At 44.0% G+C, this 24113-nt stretch overlaps 1 protein-coding gene across 1 annotated transcript in view; it reads right to left on the bottom strand.

Annotated features, from left to right (window-relative positions):
• Positions 1-24113, bottom strand: part of CSMD2 (CUB and Sushi multiple domains 2) — a 560683-nt gene that overhangs the window by 153298 nt on the left and 383272 nt on the right. Inside the window, exons 22-26 of the mRNA XM_034754071.1 lie at positions 23750-23919; positions 19438-19594; positions 18512-18703; positions 15727-15853; positions 1193-1395 (exon numbers count right to left, since the gene is read on the bottom strand). Coding sequence (XP_034609962.1) covers positions 1193-1395; positions 15727-15853; positions 18512-18703; positions 19438-19594; positions 23750-23919 — 849 coding nt within the window. The remainder of the gene's footprint in view (positions 1-1192; positions 1396-15726; positions 15854-18511; positions 18704-19437; positions 19595-23749; positions 23920-24113) is intronic.

Raw genomic sequence — 24113 nt, 5'->3', positions numbered from 1 at the left:
GCAGGCCCAGGGCCCGTGCAGTGAACACAGAGTCAGGCCGTGTATGTTATATACAGCAACGCTGTACAAAACAACAACCCTGGGCTACAAACAGACTAAAGCCAAGATTTTCCAAGGGTGACGACTGATTTGGGTTGCTTCAATTTTGGGGGGGCCCAACCTGAGTCATCATAAAGGGGCCTGATTCTCAGAAACTGCCGAGCACCCACACTTGGAAAATCAGGACCCTCTAGGGTGTCTCAGGTTGGACACCAAAAGAAAAATGGAGGAAGCGAAAATCATTAGTCATTTTCAAACCTTGGCCTGTCTTCCCATCTGTAGATTTGGTGCAGCACATAAGGTACATGAGACACCGTGTTTATGGCTTGGCTTTCAGACATGCAATAAGCATGCGGCTCCCATTGTTTGGGTGCAGAGTGCTTCTGAAAATCAGTCCGTTAATATTTTCTGGGCAAAGCAAAATCCCCTTTGGGCTTTTCTAAGTTAGGGAAATTTGCACTGGTTTAACTACATCACAGTGCAAATCCTCTCAGTGCAGACACAGTAGATTGGTGCAAAATGGGTTTGCACTGGTGTGACATACCTTGCACCAGTTATGTTTTCAAAATACAATGCACAAGTCTCGCGCTAGTCCCCACCCCCACTGCATGTGACACTACAAATAGGGCCACCAGACTGGACACAACTTCTCAGGCCTTGTCTACACACTGAAGTTGCACTGGTAAAGTTCCATTAACCGAGTGATTTCAGTGGAGTGCACTCACACTGGACTGTTTGTGCTACGGCGTTGTGTCCACACAACCTCAGGTAACATTGGCAAAGGCATGGTGCCCTGTGGGTAGGCATCCCAGTGCCCTCCACGCCGCCTGCAGATGCATCACCTTGCGGGAAATTTTCACTGTGCATTGTGGTGCCGTGGGATACCTCACAAGGAACTGTGGAGATGTGGGGACAAATACCCACAATTCCTCCTAACGTATTTCCCATGATCAACGGTGCCATTTACAAGCTCATCCCAGTGAACCTGGATACTGCGCAATGGAATGCAGCGCTCTTCCCAGTTACGTTACAGTAGGCACACATCAGCGGCCCTCAAAGGCATGGCCCGTCCAATGAACGCTGAATGGTGTGCGTGCCCATTCATCACCAGCCCCATTCAACCCTGAGGAAACAGAGTCTCCGTGGCGCCTACCTGAAAACTGAATAGCGAAGCCTTGCTTGCTGGTGAAGAAGTCGGTGTTGAACTGAAGGACGACGGAGTTAAAGGTGCTGTGGACATCGCTGGGCAAGCTGGAGCCGCTGATCTCCTTTAAGATGATCCCGTTCTCCACCGGCCCATCCCATATCCTCAGAACGTCGTGGAATTCCTCCGTGTGGAAAACCATGAAATGGAGCCTGCATGGAGGAAAAGGAACAAACGCTCATCAGAATCCTTTGCAAAACTAAATACAAGAGTAAGAATCCAGCAGTGTAGTGTAGAATGGGCACCTACTAGAACACCCCCGCCAACGTTACCTCACACACAAGCTACGTAGAGGACGCCATTTTGCTCTACCCAATGGAGTCCTCCATTCTATGTGTCCTCGCACATACCACAATGAGTGGGAACACCATTTTGAGAACAAAATGGCACCCTCCATGCGGGCACAAGTACTGGTATGCCATTCCGGGATGATCCGGCCTGACGACAGCACAGTCTGTGTCCTTTGTGGATGCAGCTAAAAATGGGCTTGATGCCAATAAGAGACAGCACGTCCGAATGGACAGGGAAGCGGATGGGAACGCGGGTGACCCGAGCTCTGTTCCAGGCACTGCTACTGGCCTGATGGTTGACCTAGGGCAAGTCTCTTCCTCTCTCTATTTCTGAGCTTCTCCATCAGTAAAACAGAGATAATCTCCTTTGTGAAGCCCTTTGAGAGCTACCGATGAAAAGTGACTCCAGGGGACAGGGTACTCAGCGCTTTATGAAAATCAGGCCCCTTCGTGGTATGTCTAGCCGGGCATCCAAAATCACTAACCAACCCTAAAACTTCTCCAGAGAGACTAAGGGCCCGATTCAAAGCCCACTGAAGTCAGTGGGAACGTCTCCACCAGGGACTTCGCTACTGCCATTGATTATATGTGGAAGGCGCTCAGTTACTAGGGTGATGGGCGGGAAGGTAAAACCCTAAGACAGACTAAAGTCAAGTTGACAGAGAAAAGTGTGAGGAAGTTGTGCAGGAGCAGTGAAGGGGCTGCCGAGGTGCATCCAATAGTGTTTTATTGAGCTCTTTTTATTAAAGATAAAGACAAACACAGTAAAACCGGGAAGCTGTTCTAAACCCAGAAGAAACGTGCGGGGACCCTTTAAGATAATTGATGTGCATGCATCTAATTCACATCTCATCCCTATGTTGCATGAGTCAACCTTGGCTGTCCTTTTGCTTCCCAGTGTCCTCCCCTTTTGCTTCCCAGTGGAAGAGCTTTTTGTCACAGGCCTGTATCTATCGATAAACAGGGGGGTGGGGGGTGGGGGGGCGGAGGAGGGGAATCCTGAATGCAGGTCTGAAATGGGAAACGGGGTAAAACAGGGGAGATGGGAAAGGATCTTCCTCAACTTTGTAGGGCAGGACTGATCTGGGAACACTGTGGAAAATCGGAAATGAGGGGAATTTTGTAAAGGTGCAGGGCAAGGCTGAGTGGGGTAGCAGAGCAGTGGATGGAGTCAGGGGACAAGGTAGGTCTGAGTGGAGCACTGAAACAACACAACACAGGTCTAAGCGGAGTGCAGAGACGAAAGCCAGGGAACTCTTGCAATGGTGCAGTGCAGGGCTGGCCTGGGAAGCAGGGCACAGAAGGAAATGGGCGAGCTGGGAAGCTCCCATTAGGTTGCAGCACAGGTCTGATCCAAGTAACAGGTGACTGGGGAAATGGGAAACATGGGGGAGCAAACGTATGAGCCTCCCTCTAATTTTCCTCTCTCCCTGGTTTCATTCCTTCTCCCCTTTCATTGTGCTACTTCCATCCTTGAATCCTTTGCCACATTCAAGTGAAACAATAAAACTTTAGGAATTGCCCCACCTGCGGTCAGGGCAGGTATGTGCAATGGACGTGGGCTGGGTCCCTGGGGCCCAATTGATTTTTTTCCTTTCTTTAACTTTATTTTTATTGTTTTTATATCAAATGCCAACACATAACAAAACCTAACCCCCTCTGAATATATGCACAAGCTGGAAACAGCCTATAAATCACACAATTCAATGTCACTATTTGTAAAACCTGGAGAGAAAAACAAAAAACCCCGAACCTGTAGAAATCATGCAGGGCATCAATTATTAAAGTGATTAAATAAAAAAATAAGTCAGAACGTAGCATCAGGGACTAATATATACTAAGCTGCAAACGTATGCAATAGTTTCTTGTGTGACTAGACGTCCTCATATTTTTTTTCCAAGCGTTTCTATTAGACAGAGTCATTTTTTCTATTAATGCAGTAGTAGAGAGCTCACTCAGCCAGTCTGTGTGTGAGGGAGCGGAGGAATTGCAGATTTCCATTTTCTCAAAATAATTGTTTTGCCCACTAAAACAGTTACTGCAAGCCATTTCTTAATGTTAACTGGTAATACCACCTCCTCCAGCACCCCCAGTACCCACCAGCTTGGAGAAGGAACAATAGCAACACGTAATGTGATTTTCAATCGATTGATTTTCAAGGGCTTCACTTCCTTTATTTGTTTTGTTTTATTCATTTCTCCTGAGGTAGCAGCACCTGTCTGCCGCTTTAATATTTTAATTCCCTATGCAAGATAATGGTTACTATAGTAATGCATTATATATGTTAGTCAGTGATTTGATATTATTAATTGACTACTCAGGAGGGTTCTGCATTTTAGGCTTTTATTTAATATGCTTGTTATGTTTGTTTTAGTGTAATAATTTTGTACAGGAAAAACAATGAAATATTGATTAAAACACAGAGGAATTCAGCTGCTGGGCTCTCCTGGTTATTTATTAGGTAGCACGCCTGGCTTACCTTATATTAATGCCAACAACCACCATCTTACTGGCTTCCTCTTATAACTCCTCAGCCTATAATTCTGCTCCCCATGTGGTGCTCTGAGAGGTGACCCCCAATTTCTCCTCATTCAAATTCCCTCCCATCTAAAACAACTTTGAAGGCTTCAACTCCCAAGTGAGGAGGACTAGGAGTGGCCCCATTGCATGCCAGGGAGCACCCCAGGGAGAGAAAGTTGGAAGGTGTGCAACCCCCCCCCTCACCTTGACTTCTTGGCAGGGCGAGCAGACAACTAAGAGCTGGGTGAGGAATGATGGTCTTATAGTTAAGGGCACCGGCTGGTGAAATCAGGGAATTTGGGTTGTGTTTCTGGCTCTGCTGTGTGACCTGAAGCAAGTCCCTTAGGTTCTGGAGTGAAGTAAATGGGAGTCTTTCCACTGACTCTTGTGGGCTTTATATCAGGCCCATTACTCCCGTGACTCAGTTTCCCCATCTGCAAAATGGGGAGAAGAACACCTACCTCGCAGAGGTGTTATGCTGCTCCCTTTAGACCAAGTTCTGAGATGCTCAGACAAAAGGTGCCATAGCAGGTGAGGTGCATGTCTGTCCTAGATGGATCCTGTACTGAAGTTTGCTTTGGATACCATCGTTGATAAAACTTTAGTTATTACAAAGCTAAATGCAATCAGCTGATAGAAGAAGTCCCAAGAGAATATCTGTAGAGTAAGAAATTACGACCAGCTCTCCAAAATATAGTTAAAAGGGAACGGAGAGTAAAGAGGAGAAGCAACAGCCCAGTGAAATTACACAATGTTCTCAGTTTTGTATTTATTGTAATACTCTGAATGCAGATCACATTTCTCTGCTCCATGTATTTTATTGCTTCACCTGCCTTGGATCAAAGGTTTCCCAGTACGCGACTGCCTGCACCACTACCACTGTGGGCTGTTATCTTGCCTGTCCTTGTAAGGTAAGCAGGGTCATGCCTGGTCAGCACTTGGAGCAGAGACCCTGGGAAGAAGTGGGGTCGGTGAGTCAGTAGATGGCTCTCCACTTCAGAGTCAGGACTGTGTGGTGGCAGAGGTGCTGTTGCTTCCCATGAGAGACAGCGGTTCTGTCCACTTGTGCTCGTTAAAGTTCCTCTGGAACTTTGCAGAAGGGTTAACTCGTGATCCTGATTCCCTGATCAAATTCCATTCTACTTATCCAACGCTTTCCCTTGTTGCTACAATTAGATATGGGATCCCTTTTCATTTCCTGTCCCAAACACGGGTGTCAGATAGCAGCAGGCTTTTCAATGGCCGTCTGCCTTCTGCTTCAAAAAGATGTGAAATGATTGCTGCACACACATAGTTTGCAAAGAACTTTGGACCTTCCAGGACAAGAAGGGTTATCTAAGTGTAAGATATTGTCATTATTATTGTTAACCAGGGGAGCTGGCAGCACAAGGTGACAATACACCAGGGTTCAACCCCTTCATTCAAAATGACAGGTGAAGAGGAGTATGTGGTTCAGACATCCCTTAGGGGAGGATCTATAAGTGGAGATTCCCTATGTCCTAATAAAGAGGAGAGGATGGAAGATGATAAAATATGGGTAGGATCTGATCAGGAACCGTCAAATTAAAAAATGCCCCATTCATTTACATCATGTAATGGCAGGCAGCTAAAAAGTGACAAGTTTTTAAAGTGCTTATATACCAATGCTAGCAGTCTAAATAATAAGATGGGTGAACCAGAGTGCCTCATGTTAAATGAGGATATTGATATAATAGGCATCACAGAAACTTGGTGGAATGAGGATAATCAATGGACACAGTAATACCAGGGGACGAAATATATCAGAAGGACAGAACAGGTTGTGCTGGTGGGAGAGTGGCACTAGATGTGAAAGAAAGCACAGAATCAAGTAAAAATCTTAAATGAACCAAACTGTATCATAGAATCAATGTGGATAGTAATTCCATGCTTGAATAATAAGAATATAGCAGTAGGGATACATTACAGACCACCTGACCAGGATGGTGATAGTGACTGTGAAAGGCTCAGGGAGATTAGAGAGGCTATTAAAATAAAAAACTCAATAATAATGGGGGATTTCAACTATTCTCGTATTGACTGGGAACATATCACCGAGATAAAGTTTCTTGACACCTTAAATGACTGCTTATTGGAGCAGCTAGTCCTGGAACCCACAAGAGGAAAGGCAATTCTTGAGTTAGTCCTAAGTGGAGCATAGGATCTGGTCCAAGAGGTGAATATAGCTGGACCGCTTGGTAATAGTGACCATAATATAATTAAATTTAACATCCCTGTGGTGGGGAAAACACCACAGTGGCCCAACACTGTAGCATTTAATTTCAGAAAGGAGAACTACACAAAAATGAGGAAGTTTGTTAAACAGAAATTAAAAGGTACAGCACCAAAAGTAAAATCCCTGTAAGTCGCATGAAAACTTTTTAAGGACACCAAAATGGAGGCTCAACTTAAATGTATACCCCAAATTAAAAAACATAGTAAGATAACCCCAAAAGAGCCACCATGGCTAAACAACAAAGTAAAAGAAGCAGTGAGAGGCAAAAACGCATCCTTTAAAAAATGGAAGTTAAATCCTAATGAGAAAAATTGAAAGGAGCATAAACTCTGGCAAATGAAGTATAAAAATATAATTAGGAAGTCCAAAAAAGAATTTGAAGAACAGCTAGGCAAAGACTCGAAAAATAATAGCAACATTTTTTTAAAGTACATCAGAAGCAGGAAGTCTGCTAAACAACCAGTGGGGCCACTAGACAATCAAGATGCTAAAGGAGCACTCAAGGATGATAAAGCCATTGCGGAGAAACTAAATGATTTTTTTTGCATTGGTCTTCGCGGTTGAGGATATGAGGGAGATTCCCAAACCTGAGCCATTCTCTTTAGATGACAAATCTGAGGAACTGTCCCAGATTGAGGTGTTATTAGAGGAAGTTTTGGAACAAATTGATAAACTAAACAGTAAAAAGTCACCAGGGCCAGATGGTATTCACCCAAGAGTTCTGAAGGAACTCAAATGTGAAATTGCAGCACTACTTTCATCTGTAACCTACCATTTAAATCAGCTTCTGTACCAGATGACTGGAGGATAGCTAATGTGATGCCAATTTTTAAAAAAAGCTCCAGAGGTGATCCCGGCAATTACAGGCCGGTAAGCCTGACTTCAGTACTGGGCAAATTGGTTGAAACTATACTAACAAACAAAATTGTCAGACGCATAGATCAACATACTTTGTTGGGGAATAGTCAACATTGTTTTTGTAAAGGGAAATTATGCCTCACCAATTGACTAGAATTCTTTGAGGGAGTCAACAAGCATGTGGAAGGGGGATCAAGTGGATATAGTGTATTTAGATTTTCAGAAAGCCTTTGACAAGGTCCCTCACTGAAGGCTCTTAAGCAAAGTAAGCTGTCATGGGATAAGAGGGAAGGTTCGCTCATGGATTGGTAATTGGTTAAAAGATAGGAAACAAAAGATAGGAATAAATGGTCAGTTTTCAGAATGGAGAGAGGTAAATAATGGTGTCCCCCAGGGATTTGTAGTGGACCAGTCCTATTCAACATATTCATAAATGATCTGGAAAAAGCGGTAAACAGTGAAGTTACAAAATTTTGCAGATGATACAAAATTACTCAAGATAGTTAGGTCCAAAGCAGACCTACAAAAGGATCTCTCAAAACTGGGTGACTGGGCAACAAAATGGTAGATGAAATTCAATGTTGATAAATGCAAAGTAATGCACATTGGAAAACATAATCTCAACGATACATGTAAAATGATGGGGTCTAAATTAACTGTTACCACTCAGGAAGGAGATCTTGGAGTCATTGTTCTCTGAAAACATCCGCTCAATGTGCAGCGGCAGTCAAAAAAGTGAACAGAATGTTTGGGCATCATTAAGAAAGGGATTGATAAGAAGACAAAAAATATCATATTGCTCTATATAAATCCATGGTACGCCCACATTTTGAATACTGTGTGCAGATGTAGTCACGCCATCTCAAAAAAGATATATTGGACTTGGAAAAGGTTCAGAAAAGGGCAACAAAAATGATTAGGGGTATGGAACGGCTGCCGTATGAGAAGAGATTAATAAGACTGGGACTTTGCAGCTTGGAAAAGAGACAACTAAGGGGGAATATGATAGAGGTCTATAAAATCATGACTGGTGTGGAGAAAGTAAATATGAGAAGGAGTAAACTACAGTTCTTTAACACAAGAACTAGGGATCTCCAAATGAAATTAATAGGCAGCAGGTTTAAAACAAATAAAAGGAAGTATTGTTTTACACAACACACAGTCAACCTGTGGAACTCCTTGCCAGAGGATGTTGTGAAGGCCAAGACTATAATAGGGTTCAAGAAAGAACTAGATAAGTTCATGGAGGACAGGTCCATCAATGGCGATTAGCCAAGATGGGCAGGGATGGTGTCACTAGCCTCTGTTTGCCAGAAGCTGGCAATGGGCGACAAAGGATGGATCACTTGATGATTATCTGTTCTGTTCATTCCCTCTGGGACACCTGGCATTGGCCACTATTGGAAGACAGGATACTGGGCTGGATGGACCTTTGGGCTGACCCACTTTGGTCATTTAATTGCCTGTTTTTCATTGCCACATTATCACCAGGGAAAACACTGCATGACACAATGAAATCAGGCTAAAACTGGACTAACTCTAGACATACCATTCTATGTGCTGTGCGGAGGAAACCTCTGAAAATAAAATGATCTGATAGTGGGCTTAAAACCTTGGCTATGAGTCTACTGAAGAACACACAGAAACATTAACTGTTTTCCCATTTATCCAGAACAATAGTAAGTAAATAAGATGGAACAGACCCTCCCCCCCAAATAGAACAGTTAAAAAAACAAAACAAAACAAAACCCCTTCAATGTACTCAGCAAGGAAATGAAGTCCACAGAATCAGACAGCAGCCAAAAGAGCTGAATCATAAATCTATCTAATGAATAGCAATGAAAACTCAGCAGTGAATTCACAGGAGCAATTGGAACACAGAGCGGATGGAAAGACACGTGTAAGGAAGTGGTGGAGGGGAGGAGGAGGAGGAGGAGGAGGAGGAGGAAGAGTATAGCAAGGGAAGGCTTGGGAATTCCTATAAACATCTTATCCTACCAGCTGTTAAAGGAAAACCCCAACAAGCTCTCCAATTACTGGGAACAGGGCCTTACTTCCTAATGGAGCTTTAAGAAGCGACTCACAAACGATCAGGGAGCCATCAACAGGCAACCTGATGATGTAATGACAAGGGACAGGCTGACCAACGATTGCAGCGTCTAGGACCCCTAGTCATGGACTCCTTTGCACTAGACATAGTACAAACCCAGAACAAAGGGGCAGTCCCTGCTGTTAAGAGCTTACGATCTAAGTATAAGACAAGAGTCAACAGATGGGTGGTTGGTTTGTGCATCCGTCAGGGATAGCTGATGTTATGTATTAATTTAAGAGACTAGGTACCTTCGGGAACAAGCGATCTACTCAACAGGGGCTCATGTAACTTTCCTTACCATCACCCTCCCTTCCCTGTGCCCCAAAGAGCTGACAGTGTCATTTACACAGGACACAACAAATAGGTGTAGCAAATCATACGGAGGAGGACAATTATCTTTGCATTCTGACAATCACTAATAGGTGTATTAAAATGCAGCTAAAAGCAAGTGAGGCAGTGGTTCTATGTATAAACCACAGTAGAGTTGTCTCCTGCTTAGGGGAAGGCGGTGGAAGATAGGACTTCTGGGTCCTATTCCTAGCACTTCCACTGACTTTCTATGTGGTCTTGGAGGAGTCACATAGGCCCAGGTTTTCAAAAAGTGCCCAATTAGTTTAGCAAGCCCAATTTGAGGTACCCAGGGCCTGACTTCCAAAGGGTGTTCAGCACCCACAGCTCACACTAACTTCCTGTGGAGAGGTTTCAGCGGCACTGAAAGTCAGGCTGTAAACACCTCCGGTTGGACACCCCAGAACTGAAGCACCTCCAATTACGGGGTGCTATTGCAAACTTGGGCCTTATCCTCTAGGTACATCAATATTCTCAGCTGGAGAATGGCATTCATAATGAATTAGCCCCCAGTCAGGTAGATAAATCCCATTTATAAGGGGCCTTGAGATCTTCAGAGGAACGCCACCAAAGAGTACAGAATTATTACACCGGCTACCTCCTTCTTTTTGTCAACCACTGCTGTTAAAGAATACGAGCCAGTGAAAACTATGGTGCCCTGGGAGCAGGCTGGTATTTGCCTCCTTGAGCAACAACTCCAGGAGCCACCCTTTCTGCTCCAAGCCTCCCCCAAGTGCTCGCTGAACCCTGGATAAAATGGGCAGAAGGATATGCCATACACAGAGAACTGGCTTTTGCTGCTAGGTATATAAGGCAGCCATGATTAGAGATGCAGGTCAAAGAGGCTTTCCACACCAGAGTGACATAAGTCCTCTAAAGAGCAAGTGAAACATGCTGTACTCTGGTACCCAAATGCTTGAAAGCATTAAGGGATTCTTAAGAGGGTGCAGAATGGCGGAAAATTGCCCTGGGTGCTCACTCAACGAGAAGGAGAGAAATATCTCATCTGTAGCTGCTGCAACGAGGATCCACTTTTAAATGGAAATGGCAGGAACCCGAGCAAACATGATGGGAAGAAGTAATGATGTGACGCGGTGGGTCTAACATTAAAACTAACCCCTTCCCCTAACCACAGGGGAAGTCCCTGAGGGAAATCCAGCCCTGCTCAGGGGTGAGATCTGCCTGCAATGGAAGAGGGGCACTCCTGCAGGACAGGGACAGATGGGATTCAACTCTTGGCTCTGCCATGGGCTCCTTAGATGATCCTTGGCATGTCCCCTAATCTCTCGGTGCCTCTGACTCCCACTATAAAATGGGGATACTAATACAGCCTGTTTCCCCACTTCTGTCTATTTAGATGGTAAGGTCTTTGAGGAAGACACTGCCCCTTAGTAGGTGTATGTGCAGCACCTAGCGCAGTGATATCCCTGATCTGGCTTTCAGCCTTTAGGCATTACTAGAATACAAATAATGATACTGAGCCAACACCTTCACTGACTGCAGCCATCAGGGTTTTCCATTAATGTCTCCCATTCAAGCAATTCTGCTCAGTTTACACAACACAAAATCAGGTCCTGAACTGGTTAAGAAGCAGAATGATTGTAATGTTAATGATTTATAGCCCATCATCCAAAGGTTCAAGCCTCTGTTTAAGACTAGGACCCTCAGAGTCAGGAGTTTGGGGCTCTTCCTAACCCCCTGAAAGTGCCATACCAACAAAATAAGAACTCCTCAAATTCTCTGCCCCCAGAAGTCTCTAATGAAGCTGATCCAAGCATCCAAATATTTCTACTCATATTTTTAGATGAGACTTTGAAAAATGGACCTGTCAGTACAGTGCCATTCATTAGGCCGGGGTTAGCAATTTCAATAAACTCCCTTACAACCCCGAGATGGCTGCTAAACAATAAAACACCACCGAATCAGCATATTCACAGACTGTTCTTGGGCATACAAACAGATGTCGGAGGTAAGTTTCATTTGTCTTATAATATCCCTCCTCCTCCCCTTCCCCCTACCTCTTTACTGGAGCTAGAGACATTTTAGTTGCAATTTTATGGTGGGGGAGATGGTTAATCCCCTTTTGAAGTGCACCCCTTTTAACATTTGTAGCAATAATGGACATTCCATTTTCTATCTTCCTCCTTTTCTTCTTTTCCTCCCCCCCCTTGCCGAGAGATACAGCTTTATTCAAAAAGCTTTGGTGATTAATTTTAATGGAAGTTATAAATGAGAGCTTTATACAATTGTATCATGCATGAAGAGGATTATTATTCTGATGGATTACCATAAAAATGAAGTTGATGGAAATTCGCTCTCCCAACAAACCAAAATTCATCTGTTCTGTTTCAGCTGCACAAAAACCAGATGTTCGGAGGAACAGAACAGGGGGCTTAATCTCTGATGAAAGGGAGGGTCGCAATTTGTATTATCACCTGGCATAATTTCATTCCATTCTTGAGCCCTTCCAAACCATTGGTCTGATCCTACAAATATTAGCATATAGCACGACTCATTCATGTATTGCCATTGAAGTGGCCAGGGATAGGCGTGGGGGTAAATTTACTCACAAGCTTTAGTGGAGGCAGGATCAGCCACCATTGCTACGCTCTTTTGGGCTCTGTGCAGGTGAATTATATTCACACCCACTCTGCGGTCCCTTTGCACTGTTACGGTGATGTAAAGAGGCCTTGGGATAAAGGGAATCAGATCTCTGGGCTTCAAGGGATCATTGTGTGGTTGTACAGGTCTGGCAGAGTGAATCCCACCGAAGATAATGGGGCTCTGCATAGGGTCAGAAATCTGTCTGCATGGATCAGGCTGCAAGACTGGGACCTTATATTTTAATTGTGCATGTTACATATAGAGCCATAGTTATCCAGGGCACTGAACTTGCCAGTTTATGCTAGCTACACATGCAGTCTTTATTCCATGAATAAATACAGAACTCCGATCTTTTTGATTGTCAAGCCAGTGCCTTCCACGAGTACTAAATTCACATTTATTTTATTTCTCCCTAGATTGATTACCTACTTGGTACCCAGCAATCCAGCAAGAACCACTGTTCCTACTGCTGCAATTTAATGCCTGCTTCTACCGCTGCCAATTTAGAACAAGGACCATGGGTCAGATCATCATTTAAATCAGCAAGAGGTGATGCAAACTAGTGCTATTAATAGTGACAGCGCGTGTACATGTTAATTGGAATATATCAGTTGCAACAAGGATGTGAGTAAGACATCAGTGGAGATAAGCTCAATCAAAAGACATCATTGCCTGACGGGAGCCAAGGAGCATTAAAGATTTGCATGGGATATTACAAACTTCTTTGCAGGGAATGAAAAAGGAGAAGAGATTTTTGAGAAATGTTCCTTTGAAAGTCCCCCCTTGCATCCATTAAGAGTTCTCATGCAGATTTCCCCAAACCATCCATCCCTGAATCAGTTTGAGAAGACTGAAGTAATGCAGGAATTTCTGCATTTAAAAATACTGGACCAAATTCACCCCAGCATAAAGCCATTGAATAAAAGCACCACCCAGTGCAACGTGATTAACTGTCTCTGGTAAAGATCAGATCAGTGCTGCTGTAGCAGGTAGGCTGTGGGTCAGGATAGAGGTGGCGGGACAGAGCAATCCGAGAACACAGGATTGGAACAGTAAGGGATTCTGCAGATCAGTATGGACGTGTTACTGCAGAGCTTTTCCTAGGGAGCAACAGCAGTAGGGTGAATAGATGGGCAACGGAAGAGCTGGTCTAAATAACAATTTGTTGAATAAATTCTGCTCATTTCTCCATCTACTAGCAAATAATGTATTTGCAAATAGTTGTTGGTTTTGTATTAAAAGCAGCCGTAGCTGGACTGGACTATCCAATTAAGTACAGGGCTGTATTGAGGTGGTGGGGCAGGGCTGTGGGGGGATTCAGTGCTGGATCAGGGAAGCAGAAGTTTCCCAAAAGCATGCTGGTGGCTGCACTAAGTCTACGAGCCAGTTCCCCACCTGCCTCAGTGCCAAATTCACATAACTTAAAAACTAGAACCCATTAAATTTGAAACTGCAATGAAGCAAAGGCAAAGGGGTAGGAGGGGCAATAACAAAAGGTGGGCGAGAAGTGGGAGGAGGAAACGTTTTCTGGTCTCTATACTCGCCAGATGTTTGCAAACTATTTTGATGCTTCTTTTAGGGCGAATAATTCCCTTTTGTACGTTGCTTTTTATTATTAAAACTATAAAACAGTGAAGTTATAATAAAAAGATGCCATGTGTTGCGATCTTATCCTTCCAGCTCCTCCACTCATTGCTCATATCTGGGGACCCATTCCCTGATTCTTTCGTCATCTAGAGCCGAGTAATTCCACTCACTTCGGATGAGCTATTCCTAATTTATGCTGGTGGTGTGAGCGGGAGATGGCTCAAGCCCCTAACTGCCTAGGATATAATCTTGTAGGTGCTTGGATCTCAAATAAAAGCCCATTTGGTAGGATAAAACAACTGGCAGCATGTTGGACTGAACTGGGGAATCTCAGTACAGTACTCTGGTGGCGAGCCTGTTTTCAGCTCTGAAATACATCCCAAGAGGAAACGAAATCAAAGTCTCTTGCACGGCACACAGACACAGGATTGAAGGCTAACAGATAAAAGTTTAATAAAGCAATAATATCAGGCAACAGTGGCAGCAGCAAATTACCTGACCTTCTCCACAGTATTGCATGACAGATGTTTCTGACAATAATGTGTGTTTCAGAGACAGGCCGTATAGGGGATATAAATTAACCGAAGCCAGAATGGGGTGGGGGGGGAAATGGTGCCTCTTTTAACCATCCCAGCAGGAGAAAAGCAAGCGTTGGTGGCTCATTTGTGATCCGCAAAGTGACATAACATTCTTTCTAACCTCTTTAAGTAATTGCTAGCCAGTTTCCAGCATTACAGAAGCAGCAAATGGGAAATAAACAAGCCTATAGTAACCACCATGTAATCCCAGCATAACAATCAAGACTGCATAAGAGCACATGGTAACCCAGCCTCCCTACAGCAGAATTACCGGTCACATTTTCAACGCTGTCTCGGGGACTTGGATGTCTAATGGGAACTGGACATTCAAATCCATTGACCAGTTTTGACTTCAGCCTACTTGTAAAAAGAGTTGATAACAGAGAAAATAGATAATATAGCAAATAAGAGAGCAAACAGGGCTGATAACAGAGCAAATAACTGATTTTCCAGCTAAGAGGCTGAACCTTCCTCCCCACCCTGGAGCCTCTCATTTTGTTCAGCTCAAGCCAAAGCATTTTTATTTTCATTTTTTCTTGCTGAAACAAAAGACTGAAGAGATTTAGTTTGGGGTTGAATGAAACATTAATCTCAGCTTTTTTTGTTTCATTTCTGGGTGTCTCCCCCCCACTTTCTTCTTGTTATTTTTTTCAAAGAAATCTAGCTACATTTCAAAACAAAACCTCGTTCTGAAAGGAAATGTTTTGATTTTTTTGCATTTTTTTCTTCATAATTTCATAGATTTAAGGCCAGAAAGGACCATTACGATCATCTAGTCTGACTTTTTGTATAACACGGGCCAGAGAACTTACCCAAAATAATTCTTAGAGCAGATCTTTAAAAAAAAACACCTTTAAAATTGTCAGTGATGGAGAAATCACCATGACCATTGGTAAATTGTTCCAATGGTTAATTATTCTCCACATTAAAAATTTATGCCTTATTTCCAGTCTGAATTAGTCTAGCTTCAGCTTCCAGCCATTGGATCATGTTATATCTTTCTCTGCTAGATTGAAGAGCCCATTATTAAATATTTGTTCCTCATGTAGATACTTACAGACTGTCATCAAGTCACCCCTTAGCCTTCTCTTTGTGAAGCTAAATAGATTGAGCTCTTTGAGTCATCACTACTTCTTCTTCTTTTTTGGCTAAAACTATATACCAAATTTGACCCAAATTCACAAATAATTTCTGTCAACCCCAAACTGCATTTTTAGCAAATAAACTATTCATCCAAAAAGTTTCGCTCAGCTCTGCCGGCAAAAGAATGCAGTAAACCCAAGCCGTACCACAGAAGAGCTATGAGTAAAAACAAGGAGCAAAACAGCCCCTATATCTGGCCCCCAACTCACCCTATTGTGCAACCAGCTTCTGCCTCGATCGTCCAAATGCAGTTGAGGTTGTGATCATAGGGTGTTGGGTATCCAGGAGACAATATCCGCCCTGATGACTCTCCTCTGATAGTGCCTCCACACTCCGCTGAAAAAACAACAACATATGCACTGCTTAGGAAAAGATTCTTGATGTTTTATGGTTATATACATCCAACTACCCCTAACACGGCTCACACACAAAGGATGTTGTCCAGATGCATCTCCTTCCTGGGGTAACCTTTTATTACTAATGTAACTAATCACAGATGCAAGTCTCAGCCTATAATTACTACAGAGTGTGGCAGTTCCTAGGTAGGAATCTCTCTTTTCTCTTAGAGAGAGTCTCAACCTTGTTAGATTAAAGCTAATGAGACTCACCTCATCTGGCTTGCAGGGTGAGTCAGCAGAATAGCTCTGCACCTCTCTGCAGCACAGGTTCCTACAACCTGATGTGATCTCACAGCAGACCAAAGATTCTTTCATCCCCCTTTGGCTTCACAGTGCACAAGTTTAGAGCTTATTAGCATTCAGCTTTCTTTCATTCACACTTTGTGGGGTGATTTGAGAGAGCATAATACCTTTGCCATGCATATGCAAAAATATTTAATAATGATTCACAAGCATAATAAAGCCAAGTTCTCTATATACCTGATTAACTAGCTTATAAGAACATAGTGCCTCCCCCCTTTAATGTGTTTTCTTAAACATTTGTTACAATTCTGTGAATTTTCACACACACAGCACTGAGGAGACGATGAGAAGTTCAGCGGATTATAAAAACATGGCCTTTTAATTTTAGCAGCCAGACCTAAAGTTCGGCGTAAGGTCATTGCATAAATTGAAGCCAGTTTGCTTTTGACCCAACTCCTAGTGTGTCATTCCTGAGCTTGAAAATAACCCACCAGTTGTCGAGACTTTCCTATGGAACGGTGCGCCAAGAGATTTCATCATGCACTGGAAATACAGGTTAATTGTGCAGCTATCAGTTAACAGGATATTAGAGCTGAGCTGATCATCACTGAATCATAGTACTGTAGTTAGAGGTGGGGAAAAAAATCTATTGGATATTCTAGTCAATACTGCATGCTTCTTACCATACATTTCCTAATGCTTTGTCCAGCCTAGTTTTAAATGTCTACAGCAGTTTTAACTGCTATAATGAGTTATTTTGCAGTTACTGTGTAATAACTTTCAGAGTAACTATGCAGTCAATTGTGACGCTACTGTATATCTTCTTTATTGGCAGATGGGGATATAAATCTTTCCATTAAAAAGGGGGTCTCCTATTTTATCATGTTTCTTGTTTAACTAGTTTGCCATGATTGTACATATACACACACACACCCCTCTGTTTGTGGGTCTTAAATAGTCTTTTTATTGTTTCCAAGGTTCGGGGGGAGAAAGAGAGAGAGCATGCACACACAAAATTTTGTTGCGGACAGTCTGGTCTATACTCCATGTGGACGTTAAAGTTCACGAAGATGATGCTGATGATGACAAGCAACCAATTTTCTTTACTTGAATTCTCTTAGCTTTGGCCTAACCTTGTGCCTACTGAAGCCAAATGGGAGTTTTACCACCAATGAGAATTTCGCATGAATCAAAGAAGAGTTAAGCCAATGCGGAAGGGTTCTGAGAGTTAACATTTTGATGGCCTCCTTAATTGGAAGCAGTGTATTTGCAAGCACAAAGACCACGATTTGTCCATGTACATGGACATTGGTTACAGCAAATAAGTGCCTGGCTGCCTATCTAAAATAAAGAACTAACAATGGTTACGTAAAGGGCTGTTGAGGTGAGTGCGTACACGCATGGAACTAATCAGACACATACTGATTGTCCATTGACCACTACTTGTCTATTGTATCCCTTTCCAACATCCTCCTCCTCCGTCTATATATATAATAGGCTCTTCAGCATAGGGACATTGTCTTCCTACGTGGTCTGTACAGCATGTGATATATTTTGAGCACTTCAATCTAAACAACAATGATCTGTTTGTGCACACAGCTCTCCATGCTCCATGAGCAAATGGATGCAACTGAAAATATCACAAGAAGCGATAAAATCAATATTGCAAGTGAATTTTAAGGATCCTCCTCGAAAATTTAGCCCATGGGGGTCATTTACTCATTTTGGATACTAAGGTTTTAATTTCAGACTCTTCTAGGCAAGAATGTACTGCTCTTGTGGGGTAAGGAGGAGAATGGACCACTTGGGAGTTGTGGAGAGGAGGCAAAGAAGGAGAGTTAATGCAACAGACTTAAAACCGCTGAGAATCTGGGATTAAATCCTGTGTAGCTCTCAAATTAAAGTGATTTTGGACTTTGAAACTTAGATCTCTACTGATGTCTGCCATCATCGGAAATCACTCCTCTGCTTTAGCACATTTAAGAGAGGACAAAGACCAGAACAACAGGAGAGGTGCAGATGAGGAATGGAGGACATTAGCAGAGCTGTGCTGAAGGGACCAGAGCTTGAAGATGACAGCAAGGGGTGCAGGACTGGGGCACATTAAACAGGGGGCTGTTTGTGGAGCGCATGCACAGCCCAGTCCTCTCAATCTATAGTCACAAGGCAAACATAAAGATGTCTGACAAAAGGACATGTGGAAAGGGCTCTACAGTGCTGTCTCTGTTAGTGTAGATGGATGTGATCAGCATGACTCCATCTCAGGCTAGTGGACTGGTTATGCAGGCCAAAGGGGCATTTGGGACGCGAGATGCAAACAGAGCACTTAGCTAAGAAATGACAGCGGTCGTACCTACGCACACCGGCAGTGGTTGGTCCCAAGCTCTGCGTTCTCCTGTCAAACAGACCAGCGCCCTGCTGCCTCGTAACGTATAGCCAGGGTCACAGTTAAAGGACACAGAGCTGCCCGCAAAGTGCCCTTCGTCACGGACCTTGTAGCCAAACTGTGGGATGCCGGGGTCCTCGCACTTAATGAGCTCAAAACCTGGAACCAGAGACGAGGAAGCTGTTTTCATCAGATATTTAACAGTCAGGTACACTAATAAGTGGGAAGATAATAAAACAGTTACTGCTTTTCCCAGGTCATCAGGTGTGAGAATTTTCTTCTCCTAATGTGGATCTCACGGCTAGTGGGAGAGAAGGAATGTTCAATGAATCATGGTCTTGTGATTAAGACACTGGACTGGGACTCCAGGGATTTCAGTGCCCAGCTTTGTCAGACTTTCTGTGGGACCTCTGGCAAGTTCCCCAGGCCTTGTCTCCACTAGAAAGGGTTTGCTGGAATAACTATCCCCATACAGCTGTACTGACACATCTTCCTTGTGGAGATGCAGCTTATACCAGCTCCATGAATGAAATAAGCTATACTGGCCAAAGGACCTTTTACTAGTATAATTCCATCTACTCTAGGGATGACTTTGTCACACTTCTAACTGACACGGCTATGCCACTAAAATGTTTAAGTGTAGACCGTCCAGGGCTTAATCTCTTTGTCTCCCAACTCTCCATCTGCAATATGAGGATAAGAATGTTTCTTCTCTGCCATACTTTCTCTGTGATGTCTATTTAGGCTACTGGCTTTTTAGGGCAAGGATTGTCTCTCAGTATGGGTTTGTACAGCGCCTCACGCAGTGGGACTTTGGTCTCAGTTGGAGCCTCTCGGCGCAACAATGACAGTCTGGGTTTGTCATCTCATGAGCAAGCAGGCCTGTGACTTACTAGAAAACTGTAGCTCAAAGCCTTTACTCGTGTTCTCGCTGTTGGAGATAAATTCAAGCCACATGCTGCTGGAGGTGCTGTTGATACGGGTGCCCAGCATCTCAGTGCGGCTGAAGGAGCCCAGCAAGCGAGCAGAGTTGTTGTTACCGTCATAGACCTGGAAGATTAAAAAAAAAAATTGTATATTTGGTACTTCAGGGGTCTAGCCACTAGAGGGGGACAAAGAGCCACCCGGTGTTATCACGGTGGCACCCGTTTAATCACTGAACATGCTAATGAACATCCACAAGGATGCCTGTCACCGGGCTACTGACTGATGGGCCAGAATGACGGGACCACCACGGAAATGGGAAGGAATGGAGTCGGGGAGGAAGCTGGGAAATGCAGCACTTCTTAAAAAGGCGTGCCTCAGTATGTATTTTATCACCATCTACACAAGGGGTTCTCAAACTGGGGGTCGGGACCCCTCAGGGGGTCATGAGGTTATTACACTGGGCGGGTGGCGAGCTGTCAGCCTCCACCCCAAACCCCGCTTTGCCTCCAGCATTTATAATGATGTTAAATATATAGAAAAAGTATTTTTAATTGCCAAGGGGGTTCACATTCAGAGGCTTGCTATGTGAAAGGGGTCACCAGTACAAAAGTTTGAGAACCACTGATCTACACCCATTTGCTTTTAGGTCACCCCTCTGATGTTCCTACAGTAGCACACCCTTCTCTGGTGCTGCTTTGCTTCTGCCACCCTTTGGAATGAGCTGGGTCTGGATTTACATGGGACCCAAACCCCTCCCACTGCCAGCAGCCTCTGACAGGATGGAGGGGCTGATTAGAGCCAGCTGGGTCACATCCTGTGTGTCATTTTCAGGAGTAGCTCACCAGCGCCAGCTGCTTCCCCACCCCACAACCACGTAAGAGTTCTCTCTGTCACAGTGACATCGGTGGTCAATTCTGAGGATGGTTTTTGTGACTGGAGTCACCCGTGTAATAGGAACTGGGCTGAAACCACCAAATATTTTCACTTAGGCCACCAAATGGCCATGTTAATTAACCACCCAGAGGGGAAGTCTCCTTATCATGTTTGCCGATGACCTGAGCCATCCATTTCACCCTGGTAGTACAGACACACAAAATTTAGCCTTGTGGCTAACCTAATGCACCTCCTTTTGTTGGGCAAAAACATACACACACAACTGCTGCAAGTTGTCATTTGCCATGATACAGACAATCTGGGATGAAACAATGGATCACATTGCTGATGTCTGTGAGTAACACCTGTCCCTGGGTCAGCAGTGAGGAAGGTTGGTTTGGGATTAGGGCCCTAACCTAGGACTTGAGAGACCTGGGTTTAATTCCCTGTCCTGACACAGACTTCCTTTGTGACCGTGCACTACAGTGTAGACACAACCTATGTAAATGAGAGGGATTCTCCATCCGTATAGGAAATCCACCTCCTCAGGAGGCAGTAGCTAGGCTGATGGAAGAATTCTTCTGTCAACCTAGCGCTGTCTACATGGAGACTTAGCTACACCACTCACGGGTGGGGATTTTTCACAACCCTGAGCAACGTAGTTAAACCGACCTAGTTTTCTAGGGCAGACGAGGCCTAGTCTCACCGTGCCTCATTTTCAGACCCGTAAATGAGGAGAGAAATACTTCCCTACTCACGAGGTGTTGTGAGGATAAATACATTCAAGGTTATGAGGAGCTCAGATCCCACGGTAATGGGGGCCATATAAATACGACAGAAGAGATTAATGAAACATTTACGTTTCCTGCTCTGACCGGAACGTTCCTCCCAGTCCAGGGTATTTCAGTGGAGTTTAACATTACCTCCCGATCTTTCTGCCCAAATCTTTCTCTCTCCAGCATATGAGCGCTAGTCGGTAGGGAGCTGATGTCAGTACACATTAGGTTAGGCCAACATGCCAACAACCTAATCCTGCTTTGCACTAGTAGGAAATCTCTCTTTTCAGTGAATCTGTGGATAGCGTGTCGGGGGATTCAGCCCACCTCGCACCGAATAAATACAACACTCAAATAAGGACAGATGTTTTCCGGCGAGATGGCTTAGCACAGTAGCATGGAACTTGTAATAATGCTCCCTACAAAAGGCAGTTCTTTGTGGTTAATATAACACGGCCTAGATTTGTCTCCCTCTATATGAGTCTTGAAACTTGTAAATGCAGATGAATAGAATAGTGGGCGCTGCACTGCTGAAGAGCTCGGGTCTGGCGTTTTGCGTTTAAATAATCTTTTTTTTATTATTTGTTTTTTTGGCAAATCAGCCTTGACACTTAGACACACAAAAATAATACGAAGAACCTCGCGCATCCTCCGGGTTCGTACTTGCTGCTTTACAATGATGTGGATAAGAATGGAAGTTTGGCTTCAGGGAGTGACCCCCTGGCGTTCCAGCAAATCTCTGAAACGGAGTCATTTTCCCCTCTATTAATGGATGTTTCCAAACATTTCTGCACATTGTGCAGTGTCTGCTGCTCTGTGGGGTGTCGGAAGCTGCCAGATTAGAGCCGCATCTCTATCTAGCTACCATAAGACACAAAATATTTTCCGTTTTTTTAGGGGGGAAAAACAGCCTCTTAGCTGGTCTGTGCAGGATATTTCCATTACCTTTTATCAATCTAAAGAGCACACTACATCATTTACATAAAAGACTGAGACCTTTCCCCACCTCTCAGCAAGGACTTGCTAGCTGAAGTTGCAGTGATATTACTATTTTTACAGACTATATACTTTACTTACATGTTTATTAGCAGACTGCGAAGCATCATGAAACAATGAATACTAAGCTAACGCATGCAAGGAGCAGAGAACATTTTGTGGTGTATTAATGTTGCTTTTATTTATTCTGTGTGCAAAAGACAGCCATGAGCAGCGCGTCTCCCAGATAATAGTGAGAATTGGGAAGGTTTGGCTCTACAGAGGCTTGTGATACCAGAGCACTGCAAACTAATGCATAGTTGCAACACAAACCGCACAGTGCCCATGGACAGTGGGATGTTGTTTCACAGACATCACACAAATACACAGTCATTTGCAGCTCTCTCTCTAACCCCAGCGAGGTACCCCAACCACAGACATTGCTGAGGTTCAGTTGCATTTCTTGATCTAGAGTTAAAGAGAGTCTTTCCACTGATTTCAAGGGGCTTTGGATCAGGCCCTAAATGATAACTACTGGTTGGCTGGCTGTCTAGTGACCCATTTGGAGAGTTGAGTCCAGTTTCCAAGGGGTGGGACAACATGTGTATCTATATCATTACAAACAACACTCCAATGGGCAGCCCTGTTGGCAGTCTCGGGCGAATGATTTCAAGGACTGAAAGAACATGAAGGCCAAGCTTCTTCTCCCGCCCTCCTGGGGATGGCAGAGAGTAGCCTGGTGGAACTCCATATGGCTGATGCCCGTGCCGCACAGTGCAGCTTCCAGGGCTATTAGCCCAGTAGCTTTCACCAGCAATGAATGCACATGAAGACATACAGCAAAGGAGAGTTGGATAGACAATGAAGGGGCTAATCAACAAAGTCTGAAACTCAAGAAGTTTGGAGGGGTTGGTAAAGCGTCCAAAAAAGGCCGGGTACCCAAGTTGAATACCAGACTGAGAGAAAAACATTTCCTTTAAGTTTTCCCACTACTAACCAGCCATTCACTTGTTTAATCCACACTGCAAATACCACTTGGTTCATCTCTTAGCACTACTTTGGAATGTCCATATTTAGCCAAAAATTACAAGTAAGTTCCTTGTTTTATCCAAATGACTTTACCCATCCCTGATGCTGATGCAAATTCAGTAATGCTTTGCTGGGTCTCGGGATGGCTAGAGGTTGCTAAACCTGCCCTACAAGCTTTGTGGACACAAATAATGCAAAACTTTTTCTATGTCCAGATGTGCACCACTCTAAATATCTGCCTCATCTCTCTTTACAGATCTCACATTTTATCCCAAAGACTCAAGGCTGTAACGCTTCCCAGAGATGCTGCTGACACTAATTAGACTGTGGGCAGGAACTGTCCCTTTGTTCTGTGTCTGTACAGCCCCTAGCACAATGGGCTCTGGTCCATGAGCAGGGCTTCTGGGTGCTACCATGACACAAATGATAGCAATCATTGATAAACTTCAAGATAACTGGATTTTGCTTGATGAAGCTGCACAGTGGCCTTTCGAAGGGGTGTGTTTCAGTCAACGGGTAATTGGCTAACCCAGAAGGAAACATTCAGAATGATATTTGTCTTTTACAAGTGTCTCCATACATTCTCCAGAGTGTTACTTTCCAACAGAGGAGAGAGAGGCATTACCTTGAGAACATCCCCTGACTCCAGTTCAAAAGTCCTGGCTTTCAGCTGGATTCCCTTTCCTGGCTGGGTCTGGATGGAGTAGATGCATTCATGGTTGTTATTGTAGTTTATTGGATAGTTGGGGGACAACAGAACCCCTTGAGTTCCAGTTACAGATGAGCCACATTCAGCTGTGGGAAGACACAAAGAAACATTTTAATAACCATATGGAAATACTCGCAATATGTATCTGAATCCCTGCATGTTTGTGTATAGGGCACTTGGTCCCTTACACACACCCCAAATCCACATTGCCTTGTGCTCTCTCTTCAAGTGCAACTGGCATTTCAGCAATGAGCAGGGCTGAGCGAATAGGGTTTAGAAA

The sequence above is a fragment of the Trachemys scripta genome, chromosome 20, assembly GCF_013100865.1.
Source record: "Trachemys scripta elegans isolate TJP31775 chromosome 20, CAS_Tse_1.0, whole genome shotgun sequence".
Lineage (NCBI taxonomy): Eukaryota > Metazoa > Chordata > Testudines > Emydidae > Trachemys > Trachemys scripta.
Note: the sequence above shows the minus strand (reverse complement) of the source record. Positions and strands in the feature narration are given on the sequence as shown.